The sequence below is a fragment of the Grus americana genome, chromosome 2 (assembly GCF_028858705.1).
Source record: "Grus americana isolate bGruAme1 chromosome 2, bGruAme1.mat, whole genome shotgun sequence".
NCBI lineage: Eukaryota > Metazoa > Chordata > Aves > Gruiformes > Gruidae > Grus > Grus americana.
Genome location: NC_072853.1, coordinates 106401838 through 106420448, shown reverse-complemented (window position 1 = coordinate 106420448; position 18611 = coordinate 106401838). Strand labels below are relative to the sequence as shown.

The following is an 18611-nucleotide window of genomic DNA, read 5'->3' as shown; positions in this document are numbered from 1 at the left end:
CAAAATGGTTACTGAAAAAAGCTTTTTAAAGGTTTGATGAAACACATACGTATATGCACATACACCCACAACATGTTCTCAAACACGTGAAGAAGCTGTTACAGCATTTTTCGCAACAGGCAATCTATAAACATGACCCATATCTTACCATGCTCCTGACTGAATTCTGGTTTTAACTGACTATTAAAACCTGTCTTGAACTTCTCTAACTGCCTCTCTTCCCCCCCCCTTCCGCCCCCAACATTTCTGTGTGGTTTCAGGGTCATTTCACTGATAAGAAGGGATTCCTCTTAATTCTGGACCAAGTCATATGCACCTATCAGCAGAATATGTTTCACCAAGCACAAGATTCAATGTCACAGGGCAGGCTATCCATAAAAGGAAATCATCTCTATCCAAGTAAAATAACCCTACTATTTTCTGCCTTGCTGCACACTGGAGGGGTAACGGCAAAACATTTAGCTAATCTTCCAAGACAGCAAATGCCATCTAGCATCTCCCAGGATGAACAATTACACAGAAAATCTTGCAAAACTAGATACAATTTTCATTTCCTGTCCAAAAGCAGTAGAGAAGATGAAGGGGAATGAAAAATAATAGCTCAAAATAGGTTGTTGAACCACACCTGGCTAAAAATTTAGAATTGTAAGTAGGATAGATGGACTGGAACTAGCACTTGGTTTGTTGCCAGTAGGACAGACCACCCTGAGATTATTCTTCCTTGAGCTTCTCCCCATGATTCTTGTTCCCCTGCTTCCCTGGGCCTGCCTGGCAATGCAGACAGTATAACCAGTCAACTGAGAAGCAGACTTTTGAGAAAAAAAAAAAAAACCCAACACAAAAAACCGTGACAAAACCAAACCATCTCCCATTTACCTATTCGTTCAGTTTTAAGGAATTTTTATGTCCCAAACAAACAGATTACTCCCAAACAATAACACATAAAAGTTATCCCTATGTAAATAAGTGTAAAGAGCCTTTTTGTCAGACAAATTCAGCAGCAGTTGTTGTACAAAAGCCAGCAGGGGGAAGCAACTGCTTCTCAAAAGACAACTGTGTTCTCTCCAGTCACAGAATGACATTAACAAGTAAATTCATTGAATCCAAGGTACTGTATCATTGCCCTTTTCCAGTGAAAACTCAATCCATGCACCTCTTTCCTTTGACATCCTCCTTACCACTTCTTTTACCACCTTTGGCTCCTGCATCTAGTCCTAGGCACATTGCAGAGCTTGCTATCCCAACTTTCTCAAAAAGGCAGTCCTCAGATGAGATTATCCCAGAGTCCAGTATAGCCTAGGCTAAGAAACAAGCCCATATTTAATTCTGTATCATTTTCACCAGACCACAGCAGTCACTAGAAGGTAAGCTTCCCAGCACAGCCTGCTGTCAATGGAAGCGTAGGAAGTGGGCAAGACAGCAATTAAAGCACAGCTTAGACAAAACAGGCTTTTGGGATCAGTCCTATTTATTCACCTTCCTCCGACACCAAAGAGGGTGAACCTGCTTATGGATTACCTGGTCTGCCTCAAAGAGCAAGCTTGCGCTGTTCTTGGCAGCAGGCTGCATCTCATACCTTTACAATCTCTCTTCCAGTCTCTCCACAGCTTCAGAGCAAAAACATGACACAGGTATAGTACAGGCCACCTCACAACAGTGTGGCACTGAGACACCTATTGCTCTAGTCCAGAAACAGAAGGAATAAGAAATAACCTCTCTGCTAAGCCTGCATCCCCTCGCCTATGACAACAGGCTGCCTCACAAGGAAAGAAACAGGGAATATCAAGTAAAAAAAAAAAAAATTTAAAAATCACATCTGTTAAAAAAATCATGTGTCTCAGCAAGATGATCATCCTCAACCTTTCCAAGAACCAAATAAGGGAATTTGGGTTCCAGCTAGCAGGCTTATACACTTCACAGGCTAAAGTCCTTTGTAATAGAGCTTCAGAGACCAGAAAGATCACAGAAAGGACAAAGGGTGAAGGGAGATCAGGTTTGCATCAGATAAACTCATTTGCATTTTGTCAGTACGTTGATTTACTATCTTTTATGAGACAGCTCTAGAAAAAAAAAATCAAAACCCTAGTACGTAAGCTGCTAGCTTCCAACACCAAAGTAAAACTAGACATGTGGGCCACACATGGGCTTAGAAATACCAGGTGGGATAACAACTTATCCCATTTGACACTAGAATCAAAAGCAGGCTAAGGATGTCAAATGAAAAAATCATTCAGTAGCCTTTCCTAAGGGCCTGAATTCACAGTTCTTGACAGTGAACTATAATATAATAATACAATATCTGCTTACAAGCGATCTCAGCAGAATATAAGAATTACTGGTTTCAAGGATCAGGTTGTTTTAAACAGCTGAGACAGCTGTACATCAACTATATGTTCCTCTGAGAAACAGCACTACCGAAAACTCATGGCTCTAGGATCCATGGCTCCATCCATCCAGCTGCATGCATTCATGCAGCTCATCTATTTCTCTCCTGGGCTCTTTCTTGAATGGGAGCATTAACAAGTGTAAGGATTAATGAGTAGAAACTACGACTATCTGAAATGTAAATCAATGAGTAATCTGTGACTTAAAGGTATGAGGACATATTTTAAAAGAATAACATGGATCTATTTGGGATATATTTTATTTGTGCCTATTTTTAATGTTGATATAAGCATCAGAAAAATTGATTAGCTAATCCATCATAAAATTACATGCATTTTACACAGCTTTTAATTAACTTATGAAACTTTCTTCCCCACACAATTGTTCACCATTCAAAATAGCCACAAATAATATAAATAGTGAGACTGATCAGCAGGAGACCTGAATGCCTTTCAACCAAATTTGTGATGATGTTTTTATTCCCCAAACCACGGAGAGGAGTCAGAAGACATTATCTAACCTATTCTAAGGCATAGTGTAAGAATTCTATACACTCCAGGGTACTGCAGAAAAGAGGACAATGAACTACACTAATTGTTGGACTGTGCCACCATGATAACTCCTACTGACACAGTAGTTGCTTTTAGAAGCTACAGTGTAACACCTGTTTGGATGCCTTGGATAAGAACCAAAATTTGCATACTCTTTTGGCCTCTGGCTTCAGAATGTTTCCTAATGTGGAAAACAAAGATTCATGCCTTGTGAATACAAATGTGTCTATATTACTGTATATCTTTGCCTGTATTAAATAATAAAAAAAAAATCTTTTTTGGAGCTGACTCTCTGCAGAAGACATTTATCATTATTTCTTCTGCAAGCAGCTATTTGGCTGTACATTTTAGTTTTGCTCTGTATACCGCATTCCATAAAAATAATGATCTGTTCCCTGTGTAGACAGATATGCCCCTTGCAAGTAGCAGCATCTGCAGAAATTATAAATCCCAGCTTGCTGTCTCCCTGCCAAAAACTACCCTGACTCTTAGCTGCTGGCAAAGCTGCTCCCACAATTCTTCCCTGTTGCACTTCAGCCAAGACAGGCCAGGCTCCTCTAAACAAGTTGACTGTAGGGCTTTATACGGCTCATTTTTATCAGGTTTGTGGGGCACTTGGATACAGAGTTCCATCTACCAATCCGCCAGGGCATCAAGAAACTAACTGGGGCAGGAAGATCATCTTCCAACTCCCTTAGATTCAGAAAACCTTAACTGACTAAAATAATACATGTGTTCCAGCTCTGGTTGTAGCAGTTTCATAATTACTCCGAAGCTTTGAAACAGCTTCCTGAACGAACGCTATCCACAGGCAATGTAACTAAGCACAACAGACACAGCAGAGTGTAAAGGTTTCTGCATTAATTCACACCTGCCACATTATGAGGGTCCATAGAAGTCCTGTACAGCATGACTCAGTAGCACCTAATGCAAATTTCCTGTATGTATGTGGCTCTACTTCTTAACTCTGTAAAAAGGTACAGTGATGTTCACAGTGGAAAAAAAAGAATGCGGTGGCAGACGGAAAGACTTCAGAAGTAGATCTGTCGAGTTTCTCTCTGACCTAGTTATGATGCAAGAGATCAAAACTTAAGCAAACTTTCATCACTAATTTAGGACCCTATTAACCAACAGAAAATTACGTGCACACAATTCTTGGATAAAAAGTGACAGAACCACTTCTGCCAACCTTTAGTTGAAACAAGAAACCTCATTTATTTGTTTTTAATATGTTAATATTAAGAATAAAATAAGATTCCAGCCACCAGGGGCATGAGGAAGCCTTCTAAATGTAAGAAAATGCACTTCTGACTTCCCAAGTAAGAAAGTGTTATCCATGCCTCAGAGCTATCCCAAACATTAGAATTAAGCTAACAAAATTTTGGTTATCATACTACCTAGAATTCTAAAGCCAAACTCTCTTTGTTAACATTTACACAGCTTTCCTATAAGGCATTAATGGCTAACTCTAGAAATACTCTGTTAGCAGTCACATTGGTAGGAAAAAGCAAGAGAGCTTTTCTTTCCTGGACCAGACACCGTGGAACAAGATGCAAAGGAGAGAGAGGAAGGGAGAAGAAATCCCAGAGCCAAGAAAAGGGTCAGGCAGGTTAAAGCTGTCTCTTCCAATTTAGTCAGTAAACCAAAAGGAGAACAAGCGTGGCACAAATTTAGAAGAGAAGGCAGGAAGACAAGGAATGCACCTCCCATTACCACTACACGGACGGGATGTGTGCTGCAGTCAGGGGTCACAGAATGAGAGCTGCAAAGGCCTCATCCAGGCAATGGCTGCATCTAGCCCCACTGTCTGAAGACAGCACTTTTTTATGAATCCCCCAGCCTTGCAGCTTTACATCTCCTCTCTTTTCGAAACAGTAATACGTGTTCCTATCACTGTGTTTCAATTGGGAACTTTCTTCTATTTTCCAATGACCCCCTGCAACTCATCCATGTATTCCCTGAGTGCTCTTTATTGTCTCTGGGAGCTGGATGATGTTTTTCCTTTTGTTGCACTGTGTACTACTCACTTATGAGAAAACAACATTATTGGCCATGAGAATAGCCCTACCCGGAGTCTCTGACAGAAAGCACCAGGGGGAACTCAAGGCCAGTCCCTGGGGTTTTGGAGTCAGGGATACCAAGGATCTGAGGCCTGCTACACTCCAACTTGCTGAAAAAAAAGAGATATTGGCAGCCTATGAAGGGGTTCGAGCTGCTTCAGAAGTGATTGGCACTGAAGCACAGCTCTTCCTTGCACCCCGACTGCCGGTGCTGGGCTGGATGTTCAAAGAGAGGGCCCCCTCTACACATCATGCAACTGATGCTATGTGGAGTAAGTGGGTCACACTGATCACACAGTGGGCTCGAATATGAAATCCCTGTCGCCCAGGAATTCTGGAAGTGATCATGGACTGGTCAGAAGGCAAAGATTTTGGAATGTCACCAGAGGAGGAGGTGATGCATACTGAAGAGGCCTCACTGTATAATAAACTACCGGAATGTGAGAAGCAATATGCCCTGTTCACTGATGGGTCCTGTCACACTGCGGGAAAGCATCAGAGGTAGAAGGCTGCTCTATGGAGTCCTACACGACGAGTCGAAGAAGCTGCCGAAGGACAGGGTGAATTGAGCCAGTCTGCAGAGGTGAAAGCCATCCAGCTGGCTTCGGACATTGCTGAATGAGAAAAGCGCCCGATGCTCTTCCTCTATACTGACTCATGGATAGTGACAAATGCCCTGCAGGGGTGGTTACAGCAATGGAAGCAGAGCAACTGGCAGCACAGAGGCAAACCCATCTGGGCTGCCCCATTGTGGCAAAATATTGCTGCCCAACTAGAGAACCTGGTTGTAAAAGTACGTCACATAGATGCCCGCGTACTCAAGAGCTGGGCTTCTAAAGAACATCAGAACAACCAGCAGGTGGATCAGGCTGCTAAAACTGAAGTGGCTCAGGTAGATCTGGACTGGCAAGATAAGGGTGAATTATTTATAGCTCAATGGGTCCCTGACACCTCAGACCATCAAGGAAGAGACGCAACATATAGATGGGCTCGTGTCCAAGGGGTGGACTTGACCGTGGACACGATCACACAGGTCATCCATGAATGTGAAATATGTGCTATGATCAAGCAAGCCAAGCTGTTAAAGCCTCTGTGGTATGGAGGACGTTGGCTAAAATAAAAATATGGGGAGGCCTGGCAGATTGACTACACCACACTCCCACAAACCCACCAAGGCAAGTACCATGTGCTTACAATGGTGGAAGTAACCATCGGATGGCTGGAAACACATCCTGTGTCCTGTGCCACTGCCTGGAACACTATCCTGGGTCTTGAAAAGCAAGTCCTGTGGCGACACAGCACCCCAGAAAGAATTGAGTCAAACAAGGGGACTCATTTTTGGAACAACCTCATAGACACCTGGGCCAAAGAGCATGGCATTGAATGGGTGTATCACATCCCCTACCATGCACCAGCCTCTGGGAAAACTGAAAGATACAATGGACTGTTAAAGACTACACTGAGAGCAATAGGTGGTGGGACCCTCAAACATTGGGATACGCATTTAGCAAAGGCCACCTGGTTAGTTAACACTAACCAATGGGGGTCTGCCAATCGAGCTGGCCCTGCCCATTCAAAACTTCTATGTACTGTAGAAGGGGATAAAGTCCCCATAATGCTCACGAAGAATATGTTGGGGAAGACAGTCTGGGTTACTCCTGCTTCAGGCAAAGACAAACCCACCAGCGGGATTGCTTTTGCTCAAGGACCTGGGTGCACTTGGTGGATAATGCAGAAGGATGGGACAGTCCAATGTGTACCTCAAGGGGATTTGATTTTGGGTGAGAATAGCCAATGATTTAAATTGTATGATGTTAATTGCTACATAATAATGCATGTCTTCACTATGATGACTGCTATATGCCATAACAATGGTATTACAGTAAGAACTATTCAGATTAATGAAGAATGAACTTTGATGAAACTGAGCAAGGTGCAGAGGTGATGAAACCAGAACTGGCTTCAGCAATGAGTGCCCAGCCAATTCCTCAACTTTCACATCTTCCACCTGCAGACCATGAGCACGGACCACACCAGATACATCACCTATGTATGCATGCAACAATCCAACAACACACACCATCTCCCCTGCCCTGAGAGACTGTTATGACAGAAAGAGCCTAAAAGTCATGGACTAAAAGAACTCAATGGAACATTTCATGGACATTGATGAACATTTTACAGACATTTCACAGGGGTTGTCCATTGACTAAGGGAATGATATTTGTGTATATATATCAAAAGACAGGAAAAGTGGTGGTGATTAGTAACAATGTATTGGGAAGTGTGGCACCTGGGCATGATATATATGGTATAGAATAAGGGGTGGATACTGTCCTGCTTTCAGCAGGGATAAAGCTAATTTTCTTCCTAGCGGCTGGTATAGTGCTAGGCATAGCTTTGGACATAGGTATATAGCGGTATAGTTTTGGATTTAGGATGAGAATAATGTTGATAACACACTAATATTTTAGTTGTTGCCAAGCAGTCAAGGACTTCTCAACTTCTCAGTTGAGAAACAGAAAGAGCCCAAAGTCAGGGACATTGATGAACATTTTACAGACATTTCACAGGGGTGGACCATTGACTAAGGGAATTATATCTGTATGTATATATCAAAAGACAGGAAAAGTGGTGGTGATTAATTTCAAGGTATTGGAAAGCGTGGCACCTGGGCATGATGTGACATAGATGGTACAGAATAAGGGGTGGATACTGTTGTGGTTTTCAGCAAGGATAGAGTTAATTTCCTTCCTAGCAGCTGGTATAGTGCTGTGTTTTGGATTTACGATGACAATAATGTTGAGAACACACTAATATTTTAGTTGTTGCCAAGCAGTCAAGGACTTTTCAGCCTCCCATATGGGCCTGCCAAGGAGAAGGTGGGAAGTGCCCAAGAAGCTGGGAGAGCACACAGCCAGGACAGCTGACCCAAACTGGCCACAGGGATATTCCATACCATATGACATCATGCTCAATATATAACTGGGGGGTTGGCCAGGAGGTGGGGCAGCTCAGGAACTAGCTGAGCATTGGCTTTTGGTAGTGAGAAATTGTGCTGTTCATCACTTGTTTTGTATATTCTATTATTATCTTCCTTTCCTGTCCTATTAAACTGTCTTTATCTCAACTCACTAGTTTTGCCTTCTTTTTTTTTCCTCCCCCCCTTCCCCCCACCCCCCTCCCACTGGGGGCAGCAAAAGTGAGCAAACAGCTGTGTGGTTGTTCTAGCTGCCAGCCAGGTTAAACCACAACACCTGCCAGTATGGGTAGTCAAGGATCAGAACTCTTCACAGCCTGCACAGAGTGGCACCAGTAGAAGCTTGCAGCAATGAACCACGGATGACATTGCAAAACAAATGCAACGTGAACAAGACTAACACTGTGAAACAGATGCTCATTTATTGCAACAGAGCTGCTCTTGAACAATGAATTAGTGAAGACCATATGCATCTTGCAAGTCCTTCCTTCTGCCCCTTTTTAAATGTTAATTTCATCTCTATAGCAGTGAATCAAATTCCTGCATCGCAGTTGCCTACTAACAGATAGTTAACTACAGGCATCTTCCAAGGTTTATTCAGAAATCACAGAAACTTGCAGTTGCCTTTTATCAGAGATGCCAAAGGACTTCAAAAAGTCTTTTCTTCTTTGTCTTACTTATTTCACAGAAATTGTGCTAAAAGTATACTCGTAAGTGCTGTCAGTGTTGAAATCTGCAATGCTTCCCATTTGCAGAAGTTTCTGCATCACTTAGAAGACTGGGTTCTATTGCAATTCAATAAATGTATTTAATACTACTTTTACCAACACTACTACAGCAGAGGTTGGGAAGGGACATTCAATTTGTTTTGTAAATAACATGGCACAGTAACTTGAACAAATAAAAGCATACTGACCACAATAAAAGAACTAATATTCTTCCTGCTGAAAAAAAAGTCTCTTGAATTTTTGAACTCCTCAGAATACAGTCAGTCTATGAAGATTTTAATATTTCTCTTTACTTCTCCCTTGCTTGATTTAGAAATAAGGAACACAGTTCATTTAATTGTTCCTGGATAAACTCAAGGGCGGAAAAAACACCAATTATCCTAATCAAAGGCTAATTGCTCACAGTATAGAAACCAAAGTACATGCTTTGAAAAAGGCCAGCAACGAATGCTTTGTGAAAATGTAATAAAAATAAGCAGCCACAAACAGGAAAATAAGTCAGGCCAAGTAAAGGAAAAGTAAGTAAATAAAATGGAATTACTTACAGTTCTGGTTACATGATTTTTAATGGCCTCAGAGCTATTAGCCTGCAAAAGGAGAAAAGTTAACAAAATTGACTTTAATTTTCCAGATAGTTTAACTATATTCTGAGAAATCCCCTCCTAATGTATACACACAACAAATAAAATAAATCATTCAGAAGCATACATACGTTCTACAATATTTATAACCAAACTATCTTTCAAACCAATATGGAAAATAAATTGATTTTATATTATCATCCTGCGCATTCAGGTCTTGTAAGCCTGCACTTGGCTACTGAGGGTGTTTACTCCAAGTTACAATATACATGGAAATGTGTGCTGTAAACCACATATTTATTCCCCTTCAGATTTTTTTTCCAATCTCTCATTTTATGCTTTTTCATGAAAACAGGGTCTTTAACCACTGTGTAAAATCTCTGTTCAAGGCTTTAAAATATGCTAAGTTGTATCTGTGGAAGTTTAAAATAAACCTTTTAAAATAAATGAGCCAATCCATTACTATGAAAATCTAACAAAACACCAGAAGCACAACCTTCCATCACTACATGCTTTTTTTATTAATGACTACAATCAGCATGAAATCAAGGTAATGTAATGGGAAAGTATAGTGGTAAAACTGGGTAAAAAATACCCTCAAAAAGTGTGCTTAAGACTTCAAGAAAGTAAAGATTTGGCATTTCACAAGAAAAGATATCCTAGATTAAGAATTTTACAATCTGGAATTATAATACTGAAATGCCTCACATTCTCTCACTCTGCTAGAAGCAACAGTTCTCTCCACCTTACTACAGAGGGAGGGAAGGGGAAGACTGCTGAAATAAGTTGCAGTGGAAAAACCATCTGAGGTAAATATAAGTGTTTGTATATACACACACACATATACACACACACAGAGTAAGCAGATGTCCAGCGTTTAATCCCTTTCTTTCAAAACTGATCCACCTAAGGACGTACACTCAAGTTTCCATACGTTCCCTGCACAGCTTTAAAATGGTTGCCCCCAATCCAAATACTGCTATTCCTGCTGCCTATTCATCAACTCCAGGATTAAAATTACAAATAAAACTCTTCAGTGGCTACCTACGGTGGTACATCCATTTGAGATGTAGAAGATCCAGCTTCAAGTCTTTGATTGGACACAAATGAAGAGGGGCATTGAAAGTATATTCTAATATCCAAGCTAAAAGATCTTAACCAAGACTATCAGCAACATTAAGATGGGAGAGTGTTTTGGGTCCACATGTCAAGGTTTTGGTAGTGGGGGGCTACAGGGGTGGCTTCTGTGAGAAGCTGCTAGAAGCTTCCCCTAGGTACGACAGAGCTAATACTAGCTGGCTCAAAGATGGACTCACTGCTGGCCAAGGCCAAGCCCTTCAGTGACAGTGGTAGTGCCTCTGAGATAACAAATTTAAGAAGAGGAAAAAAACCCCAACCTAGCAGCAGCTTTTGCAGCCAGAGAGAGGAGTGAGATGTGAGACACCAAGGTCAGTGCAGAAGGAGGGGGAGGAGGTGCTTCAGGTGCTGGAGCAGAGATTCCCCTGCAGCCCGTGGTGAAGACCATGGTGAGGCAGGTTGTCCCCCTGCAGCCCAGGGAGGGAGGATGAGGGGGTGTAGAGATTCCACCTGCAGTCCATGGAGGACCCCACGCCAGAGCAGGTGGAGGCACCTGAAGGAGGCTGTGACCCCATGGGAAGCCCACACTGGAGCAGGCTCCTGGCAGGACCTGTGGACCCGTGGAGAGAGGAGCCCAGGCTGGAGTAGGTTTGCTGGCAGGACTTGTGACCTTGTGGGGGACCCATGCTGGAGCAGTCTGTTCCTGAAGGTCTGTATCCTGTGGGAGAGACTCACCCTGGAGCAGTTCATGAAGAACTGCAGCCCATGGGAAGGACTCACATTGGAGAAGTTGGTGGAGGACTATCTCCCTTGAGAGGGACCCCACACTGGAGCAGGGGAAGAGTGTGAGAAGTCTTCCCCCTGAGGAGGATGGAGCAGCAGAGACAAAGTGTGATGAACTGACCACACCCCCCATATTCCCTGTCCCCCTGCGCTGTTGGCCAGGAGGAGGGAGAGAATTCGGGAGTAAAGTTGAGCCTGGGAAGAAGGGAGGGGTAGGAGAAGGTGTTTTAAGATTTGGTTTTATTTCTCATTATCCTACTCTGATTTGCTTGGTAATAAATTAGATTATTTTTTCCCCAAGTCAAGTCTGTTTTGCCTGTGACAGTAATTGGTGAACAATTTCTCCCTGTCTTTATCTTGACCCACAAGCCTCTCATTATATTTTCTCTCTTCCGTCCCATTGCGGGGGGGGGGCAGTGGTAGAGCGGCTTTGTTGGGCATCTGGCCTCTAGCCACGGTCAACCCACCACAAAGAGCTATATCTCAAATTTCTGAAGGTTTTAGTGAAAGCTCCTTAAAACTTCATCATTACTTTCTACATTGGCATGGGGTAACCACTCTAAGACATAGCTGTACCAATTATAAATCTTCCTGTCTTTAAGTCCTAAAAGAGAAAAAGGAAAGGAGACAGCAAAGAAGCCATGCTGACATAAGTCAGGGACATCCAGGTGAAAAAAGTAAAGCAAATCAAAGAATTCTAACAGGAACAGCCAAACTTACTGATCTTACAAACTCCCTAACAAAACTGCGAAAGTCCACCCCTCCGTCCTTCCCTGCTTTTACAGTGATACCAGTCCTATTCACTTCATGCCCACTGCTTCCAGTTCCCAAGTTCTCTCTCACTCCTCTCTCCCAGCTGGAAGATGTAGGCTGTAGGCTATAGGCAAAAGACCTGTTACCTCACATGGAAAACATGTTACAGTATCTCCTCACATCTCATTTTTGAGTTGTTTTTCTTAATATTATCTGTAAAAGGAAGAGAAATGCTACTATTCTCCATGGGGAAGCTGTGATGTATATTAAGAGAACAACTTTCCTAGCGTAAAACTAGAAATCAGAGACAATTGGAGATTAGATGCCTCTCAGATCTCATTAGCCCCATGTACAGCCATTATACTTTGACCCAATATAACACACTGAACACTATAATGACAGTATGTTATAGCTAACGTGCATTATTGTGCACCTCACTAATCATAGCATTTCAAGAATATCAAACACAGCAAAACATTCTTGTCCGCACCCTCCCATAAAGCCATTTCAAAGGAAATTATATTCACATGGTTAGAAATAAAAAACACCTTGCTATGGAATGAGGAAAATAATTTAAAAAAAAGTCCCACTTCCCCCTCCTGCCATCACAGAGGAAAATCATCAGATTCCTGCCAACGGCTCCCTAAAAAAGCCTCTCTGAAGAAAAAATAAAGTCACTATAGCAAAAGATAAAATGACAGTTACTTTTTTTAAAAAAAAAAAAAAGGTTATATTCCTTCTAGTATTCACAAACAAAGAACATACATCAGCCCTAAAATGAATGCCACGGGAGATACTCTACCCCTTTTGTTCATTCAAGACACACAGTTTCTTCTCTTTTGTTAAGTTTCGCTAATCAGTAGGGCTATCTTGCCCTGACAGCTTCTCATTTGGATTCCACTTTAAAGACACCCAAAACCCAATGAACTCTGGCTTCCCTCCCTCCCCCAAATCTACCAGGTAGTGCTGTGATATTTCCCCAAGAAACGGACTTGAGCTTTGACCTCTCTCAATCCAGCATTTAATGACATTAAGTGAGAAGTATCAAAAGCAAGTTCATACATAACACTTCTGCCACACATACTTTATTACTTATATGCAAGTACTAAATTTTTGACCCAATGTGCAAAACATTAACTTAAAGCAAATGAAACCAGCATGATTTCTGAAATGACAGAGAACTAAAATTGAATGGGATGCTAGGAACTGAAGATTAGTTAAGCAATGAGCAAACTTGATCCACCATTATACGTCAGATGAAACATCAGAATTCAACCTGAGGAATCACATTTGCTTCCCAGTGCTGTCCGAAGAGGGGAGTCCACATGGCTACCTGTGCTTACTATAATGAATACTGACTATAAGAAAAGATTATTTTTAAATTAACGGTAAAGGATTTGTCTTTTCCTTTTGAAAGTCAGGTGGCAGTCCTCCACGACACTGTAATATCTAGTGCTACAGTATTTATTTTTTTTTTTAAAATGTTTGGCTGACATACACTTTATAAAGATGGGATTGGTACTGTTCTTTCCTTTTACACATTCCACGTCAAGAAAGCATTTTCAAAGACTAACTAAAAGCATGGTTGCAAGGGACGTAAGATCTGTCACTCCTGGGATAACCTATCAAAGAATAGAAAATTATGTGGAAAAGCAGAAAAAACCTACCCTGGAGTGTGTATTTCCCTTTTCCAGTGTGAGCTGTCAAGCAGAATCTAAACAGCAAGTGGACTTGCACAGTGAAGTCAAACATATGTGAAAAGTTTCTATGCCAACTGAAAACTAATGATACTGAGGAGTCTGAAACATGGGTAATTTCCATTTAGCTAAAAGACAGCTGGAAAGACAGAAAGAAGTATGGTATACCTTGCAAGAAGATCAGGCTGCTGGATTTAGCTGCTATAGTAAATAGCATCACATTTCTGAAAAGCAAACACCTCTGCGCCACAACAGTACCACACAATGGAAAGGTTAGGAGTCAACTTGGAGAATATAAACAAACAAGCAGGCAAACCTGGCTCTGGAAACTACCAAATCTTTCCTTCTCATTGATCCCCTATTTCTGCAGATTTTGTTCAAAGAAAGCCTGATTGTTATTTCATTTTGGACGAGCATCAGGGACATAGTACAATATAACAAAACTTCATATTTAAACTTTTATTAAATCTTGTAATTCTCTAATATTCCTAGAAACAACATGAGCTCTCCCTCCTGGCAAATATAATGACTGGCTTTTGAATTTAGTATACATTGCACAGCTCAATTCACATCACTACATTTAATTGGTTTGGGGAAGTATGGTGTCCATATTCATTCATTCTCTGTTCCCTTTTATGGTTAAGTCATAGACACTTATGAACAAGGCACTAACTGCACTTTAAAATAGCATTTTTAAATCTCTACTCTGCAGACCTGTGGGGTCCATGGCCTTACTCTGGTAAGCACTTGGAACATAAAAATAAAAAAACAAACCCTATAGAAATGTATTATATAGAGGTCGACATCAACCCCCTTCTGGCGATCCGGAAATCCAAAAAAGTTTGAAAAATAATCATGTCAAGTGTTTCAATTCAGGCAGCAGTTCACAGGTTTTGTCAAGAAGGTGTCTCATCAGTCCATGCTTGTGCTATCTATGGCACTGGGGGCATGTAGCACTAACAAAGTGAGAAATCAAGAAAACTGGAAATATTATTGGTTGATGAAGCTGGAAAAAAGTAAAGGAAGAAGAAAGCACAGCTCAAAATTTAATAAAGCAAACCTCAATAGCAAGAGTGAGCTAGCTTTAAAAATAAAATAATAAAAAAAATTTTTCAAGGCACCTTTGCTTCCTTATCAGTTCAGGAAAGCTGTATGAACCAGAAGTGAAGAAACATCATCCCCAGAAAGGTTTCTCCAAAGCCCACAGATTTCTTCACATTGAGACATGGGCATTATGGTTCTGGATGCAGGACCTGAACAGGCAAATATAAACCTCCAACTGTATATTCTCACCCTTTGCAAACAAACTAGAGAACAGCCCTGTTGCGTTTCCCTTCCCATGATGCACAGGGATGTTCACGAGACAGGCAGCACAGCCTGCAGCACTTCCTGGCAGAACTGCTCTGGTGAAACTTAGGAAAGGAGGCAGGAAAGATCATAGCAATGGGGAGGTCTGTTAGACTTGGTGTGCCCTTTATCTCCACCAAATCACGCTTGCTCCGTGCATATAATGCTTGCTTTGTATGCATCTCTCAGGTCCTGAGAGCTAAAGTTTGGATGTAGCAAATAGGGAAAAAAGTCCCTGTAAATAACAAATATGGGTATTTTCCTAGTTTTCCATAAGATTTCCACACTATTGCTTGAAACAAGGAAGAAAAAGGAAAACCCAGAAATGAATTAGCCATAAGTCACAGAAATTTATTACAAATCAAACCCACTTGATGCAATTTTCCAGCAAAGCTTTTACTGATTTAAGCCAGAAACCAAAACTGGAGCTAGCAGAGTGAAATCATTGCATATGTCAGTTCCTAATTCAGCTTAGTCACTGTCACCATACTCCTGATTAACCCCAGTTAACAATCTTACATCTTCTAGTACTGAGGCCCCACTTAAAATGAAACTGGAGAATGCAATCCTTCATCTACATGCTCAGGCCTTTCCAACAGCACAAACAGTAACTGACACTCGGATTTCTCAAAAAAATCTCTTGCAGGCTCACATTAAAAACAGATGGACTGTGCTCCATGGGAACAACAGACTGCCTCACTCGTCTTTTTTTTTTTTTTTCCTGGGAAGATGCATTTAAAAAAGTAAATGAATGCAGTAGATAAAAATACATGTTGTTGTATCTACTGATCTTTCTCAGCCAAAGCATCCGGGAAGGATTGCATTCACCAGGCACCGTGAAAAAAAAAAGAATGGGAGGGGTTTTTGCTAAAAAGGACTAATTTTCTTTCAAACACTGTTAGAGTACTGAGTCTTCTTAAAGTTTTCTGTTCTCTTCCTTTCTTTTATCATATATACTTGGGGTTTCATTTTTATTTTTCTTTGTATCATAATACATTTTCATTAAAATTCACTTTTTGTCTCTTTTGAGAAAATGCTGACACTAGGTTGGATATGTGAAGGTATGTGCTAACTATCATAGATTTCAAGTAAAAGAAAGATATACAATTAGGATGAGGCCTTTGTGACTCCACCACTTGCTTCTTCAGCAATTTTTTCAAGGTATTTTCCCACTCCTTTAAAAAAGCAAATGAAAAACACACCCAAAAAAACCCACCTACAAAAAAACTCCTTTTTCTCCTACAATTAATTCTATTTTGTTTGCCTCCTCTTTTGAGACAGGCCAGAGTACAGTCTGACTCGCTGTTCAAAATCAAGTTTTTTGGTTTGTTAGGAGGGGCCTGAATGTGAAAGTCTTTGATTTTTCTCTTCACGAGCAGAAAAGAGACTGGGTACTTCAGGAAAACAGAGTTAAGCAAAACAAAAAAAGCAGAACCACTGCCACCCCTCCCCAGTTTCTATCAAAGATATTAAACTTCCACCCTAGACTTAGCAAAATAGCTAAACGAGCTTCAGTTTGAAGTGATGTTACAACATAACATAAGTAGCTGGGTAATCACCCACTTAATCTTTCCGCACTATAACAGAATGTTATGAAATGTGATGTTTAAATGGCAGCACTACAGGTATGCAGAATTCCTTGGTAACCAGTTCGGAAAAAAAAATGAAAGAAAAATAAAAGAGGGGAAAAAAAGAAGAAAGGTTATAAAGGTTAAATCAGAAATTTCTCTGGTAAAGATCACTACTTAACCGTGCCTTAAAACTGACAAGTCATGCAATGATAAGGACCATTCAACGAATGGAGTAATTTTAAGATAAGAATCCATGTTGCCTTCATGCCACATTTCATTACTGCCAAGACATTTGGTGGGATATGTGAGGGGCCTCTGAGGAATTAAGATCTCATTTCCTTTATTCTTTTCAAAGATACACTATCATGAAGTATGGGGAAAAAATTTCAGTGAAGGAGACAAACTTGCTGCCCTCTTGAAACATCTTAAACTGTCCTAGAATACTTCCTATAATCTAAAAATGACCACAAAAATAATATCCTTCCATTGGCTTTCCTTTTATTTTTATCTTTTTAAAGTAATATATGAAATGCTTTGGAGCTTTAAGGTTAGGGCCTAAATCCTCTCTTCTTTTTGCAGCACTAAAGACTGTTTAAGAAAAATGTGTAGTTGTTAGCAAATATTTTTTTTAATTATTTAAAAAAATAAGATCAACTGAGTAATTGTTTTCTTTCAAAATAAGATCTGAAAATTCCAGAAAAGGCTGTTTAAACAGACTTGTCATCTTTGATTTTTATCAAATTTTAGGAGAACTGTTATATAGGCTAAGTCAGCTCTTAGATAAAAAAAACCACTGACCATAGCACATCTTTCCCCTTGTTTTTCTTTTTCCAAATCTTTGGTTCATGCTATACATTTCTGCAATGAAAGTCCATTGCCACAAATAACCCATTACCTCTTAATGAAATAAAATGAAGTGAACCAGAATAGGGCACCTTTGGTAAACATTTGACTTGAATTAACAGAGCTGGACTAACATTGTCCCCCTTTCTCTGGTCAGAGGAATGTGCATGACAACATAAAGTAGTATTAGAACACTTAAGAGCAGCTGGTTTATATTTTAGCACCTGAAACTCCTAACAGCTGCATTGGGTTGATATATGAGGGTCCTGATGTCATTACAAAGCTTCAAGATACACGGCTCATGAGAAATGGGAAGAAAGGGCCTCTTTGGAAACAGACATCCAAGCTGAAAATAATCAATAAAACCCACATTCTGAAGAAAGAGAGCATCTGTGAGTTTCATCAGGCTTCTACAGTCTTCCAACAAACACGCCACTGAGATTTAACTACAGTTCTCGCTATAAGCCACATTAAGGAGAGCATTACAAGCAAACATTACATTGGCTAAATATATGTAGCACTAATTTAGAGCAGGCCAATGCATTGTTTATTTATGTGAGGATGAAAAGGTTGGAATTCCCCGGCTGGAATGAACGGGAATAAATCCATGGTTCAGCAGCAAATTGCAATGCAACAAAGTTTTGATTAATTTGAATAGAGTACTGCCCTCCTTATCTAAAGATCTCAACTACTTATTCTTCGTCTTCTCAATATTTTACACTCAAAAATAGTTGTAAAAGAAATGGCTTACAGCCAATATGGTCACAGATTATCCTCCTTCAGAAAAACCAAACTCTTCACTAAATAGATAGAATTTGTGCACAAGGCAGACATCTAATCTAAAAATGTCACATTTCACATTAAAAAAAACCCCAACTTGCTCAATCTCACTCTCAGCTATAAGAACATATTGCACACTATGTAGTGAAAATGTTTCACCAACAGCTTTCCCTGCAAGATATTTAAACAGAATTCCACTCTTTCGTCTGCCTAAAACTAGTAGATGTTTTATTCAGGGCTGAATATACCTCTGGCTACGTCCCTGCTAGTAAACTAAAATAGGCTACACCACTTTTGCCATCCATACTGTTCAACTGTCAGCAGGTCGCAGAGTCACCTGGGCCCAGATCACCAGCATTGTCCCATGTTCACAGTTCACATAAACCAAGTTCAAGTAGAATTATTAATGATAGTGACTGGTAACATATCCCACTGTTTTCTGTATGTTTAAAATTGTTGCTGAATCACAATGATA

The 18611-nt window shown here is 40.5% G+C and overlaps 1 protein-coding gene across 8 annotated transcripts in view; it reads right to left on the bottom strand.

Annotated features, from left to right (window-relative positions):
• The window catches only part of TNS3 (tensin 3), a 262648-nt gene that overhangs the window by 135761 nt on the left and 108276 nt on the right, over positions 1 to 18611 (bottom strand). For all 8 annotated transcript variants that reach the window (XM_054817660.1, XM_054817661.1, XM_054817662.1 and 5 more), the window contains one exon: positions 9250 to 9291. In XM_054817660.1, coding sequence (XP_054673635.1) covers positions 9250 to 9291 — 42 coding nt within the window. The remainder of the gene's footprint in view (positions 1 to 9249; positions 9292 to 18611) is intronic.